Source organism: Limulus polyphemus, unplaced genomic scaffold (assembly GCF_000517525.1).
Source record: "Limulus polyphemus unplaced genomic scaffold, Limulus_polyphemus-2.1.2 Scaffold2529, whole genome shotgun sequence".
Lineage (NCBI taxonomy): Eukaryota > Metazoa > Arthropoda > Merostomata > Xiphosura > Limulidae > Limulus > Limulus polyphemus.
In genome coordinates, this window is record NW_013668139.1 from 114,959 (window position 1) to 117,593 (window position 2,635).

The 2,635-nt window shown below is 34.3% G+C and overlaps 1 protein-coding gene across 1 annotated transcript in view; it reads right to left on the reverse strand.

Annotated features, from left to right (window-relative positions):
* The window catches only part of LOC106467211 (tensin-like), a 60,170-nt gene that overhangs the window by 31,310 nt on the left and 26,225 nt on the right, over positions 1-2,635 (reverse strand). Inside the window, exons 15-17 of the mRNA XM_022395347.1 lie at positions 2,421-2,635; positions 2,077-2,252; positions 921-1,339 (exon numbers count right to left, since the gene is read on the reverse strand). Coding sequence (XP_022251055.1) covers positions 921-1,339; positions 2,077-2,252; positions 2,421-2,635 — 810 coding nt within the window. The remainder of the gene's footprint in view (positions 1-920; positions 1,340-2,076; positions 2,253-2,420) is intronic.

Here is a 2,635-nt window from a genome sequence, read left to right on the forward strand (position 1 = left end):
GACTATTCTTCTTCAGGAGAACAAAACACCCTTTGTTAGTCAACTATTTGAAAACAGTTGCATCAACATTGAAAAAAAAAATTCAAAAACTTCACCAAGTTAAAAAAAAACAAACACGATTGAAGAGAACAATAAAAAAAATGTCTTGACACAAGCACTGTCAAACGAGAAGTGGAAGTTCGGTAGAATCAAATAGAGGGAGTCACATGTGTCAGAAGGGTGTGTTGCACTCCTATTGGTGGAGGGTTGTCACATGATGATTTACATGCGAGACACAATTGAACCATGTTAATCATGGAATACATGGGAGCTCAAGGCTTGTGACATGCAAAAAATATTTTTGCATATAGAGGACAGTGCTGAATGAGAATAACTATATCTGTGAGTGGAGGTAATGTACCATATTGGAAACTATAAAGAAGCAGCTAATCAATTTCGATTTTCTAAATAATTTTCAGGTGAAGACTTTTAAATATTTTATAATTAAGATGAATTTAAAACAGGTATTTATCTCTTAAATACTGAATGCCTTTTCTTGTTGAGTTGCTTCCATGCTGTAAACAATCATGTGACTCAAAAGTATGAATGTCCTTGATGCAATACAGAGCATGCATCAACTTCCCCATAGTTCTCCCCCTGACACGTTTAATGTGACTTGCTGAACATGTGTCAGAAAATCTTACATAAGCTTTACTTTCCTCTCATGATTCAGATTGTGATGGAAAAAACATATATCATCAGGTTTTGAAGGGGTGGGTTGGAATAAGTACAACCCAGGTTTATAATTATGCATTATCCAGGACTTTACATGTTTCTAAGCACCTATTTGAACCACATATAGTGATGAATATTTACAAACAAGTAAATTTTATGAAGTTTCCTTTCACAAACTGAATGAAGTATTTTTCCTTAGAACTTACCAGGTGTTGGCTCAGGTGAATGGGGCTTCTGGGCTGCTTCAGCACCAGGAATGTCGCTCAAAAGAGCCAGTAGATCAACAGGATCAACAACTTCGTCACTTGATGTTTTGGGCTCATTGCTATAAATCTGCTTGTCACTAGATGGGGCTGTTTTTGCTGCAGGAAGTGCATGCGAGTTATCTGGCTGGAAGTTTTGATGAGGAAGATGCAACTGCTGTTCACTGTAAGGATAAATTATTCCGTATGTTGTTATAGTACTAGTAGTAACAACTTGCTGTGGTGTAGTATCATTTACAGCTGTTGGGTCCTGTTCTTGCTGGTGAATGACTTTCATAGAAACTACAGGTTTCTCTCTGTCATAAGATGTGTCAGAACGCTGCCTTACCAAGGGTCGGTTGTTATTCTGCCACTGTTGATATCTAAGATCAATTGTAGAATACATTTGGAATAATCTTTTACGGTTACTTTCATTCTGATAGGTTAAAAATAATTGTATTTCCTGTTTGTTTCTATTCTGAGGAAAGGCTTAGTAAAAAGCATAAATTTTATTACTTTTTTAAGTGAAAACAGTGAATCAGTTGATCCAAGTATATCTTCTTAAAGATACAGGCTTTTGGTAAAGCAGATATTATTTAATAATATGGCAAAAATCGATTTAAATTTATTAGGACACTAATATTATTAACTTGTAATGTTTTGCTTGAGTTCCAATACCAGAAAACTTTAAAGACCTATAAACAAGTCAATAATTTATAAGCTTTAAATAAACAATACACGCACATTTGAATAATACAAATAAACCTCTCCCTCTCTCAACACTAATCTCAGATTTTTTTAACAAATATATAACAACTACTTCCAAAAGTTCAAGTATGCTTCTTCGATAATTGAAAAACTTTTACCTTCCTTATTATTTTCAGCCTATGCAGGTACAAGTATCATGTATTTAGTTTTATATACATTAATTACATTTGTTCTTCATTTTGTATTCCAGTTGACAAGTAGCAAATATGTATTCCTAACTAAGCCTTAGACTTGCACGTTTAAAATAACACCAAAACAGATTCAAATTAATTAAAACAAATATATCTAGTAATTATAGAATATTTTATAGAAAGACATTGTGAAATTATAATAAGCTGTTACAAAGTATTACCTGCTGCGTGTAACATCACGGCTACTGCTACGAGAGGGGATGATTGGTGAAGACGGAGCACTTGTTCCTCTGCCAATGGGTGGTTTAGCTGTGGTGTATAAACCCGATGATGGTGATGGGCTTGTGGTGTGTCCATTGATGCCGTGGACATGGAGTGGCATAGTATAGCTAAAATTCTGCATTTAAATACATATAATACCTCTTTAGTTCAAGGATAATCATGATACAAAGAATCAATTATTATACACAAAAAGTTTATAATGCAAATATTTACTTTTCTGTCAAATATTTTTTCCACATTTATGAAGCAAAGGTGCTATATTTAGGTGTTAGAAAAAAAATACCTTTGCTGGTGAATTTTCTCTTGATGATGATGATAAATCAGTTGTCAAGATTCCTTCATCCAAAAACTCAGGATTCGATGAGAGACCTTTCTTTGGATGTGTATTCTGAAATTCGTCAATTAACTGTAGCTGGGTGTCGTCCCATCCACGACCTTCTCTTCTTGCCTTTAATTTCAGTTGTTGTTTCTGAAGCCATGTCAGGGAATTGTCATCGT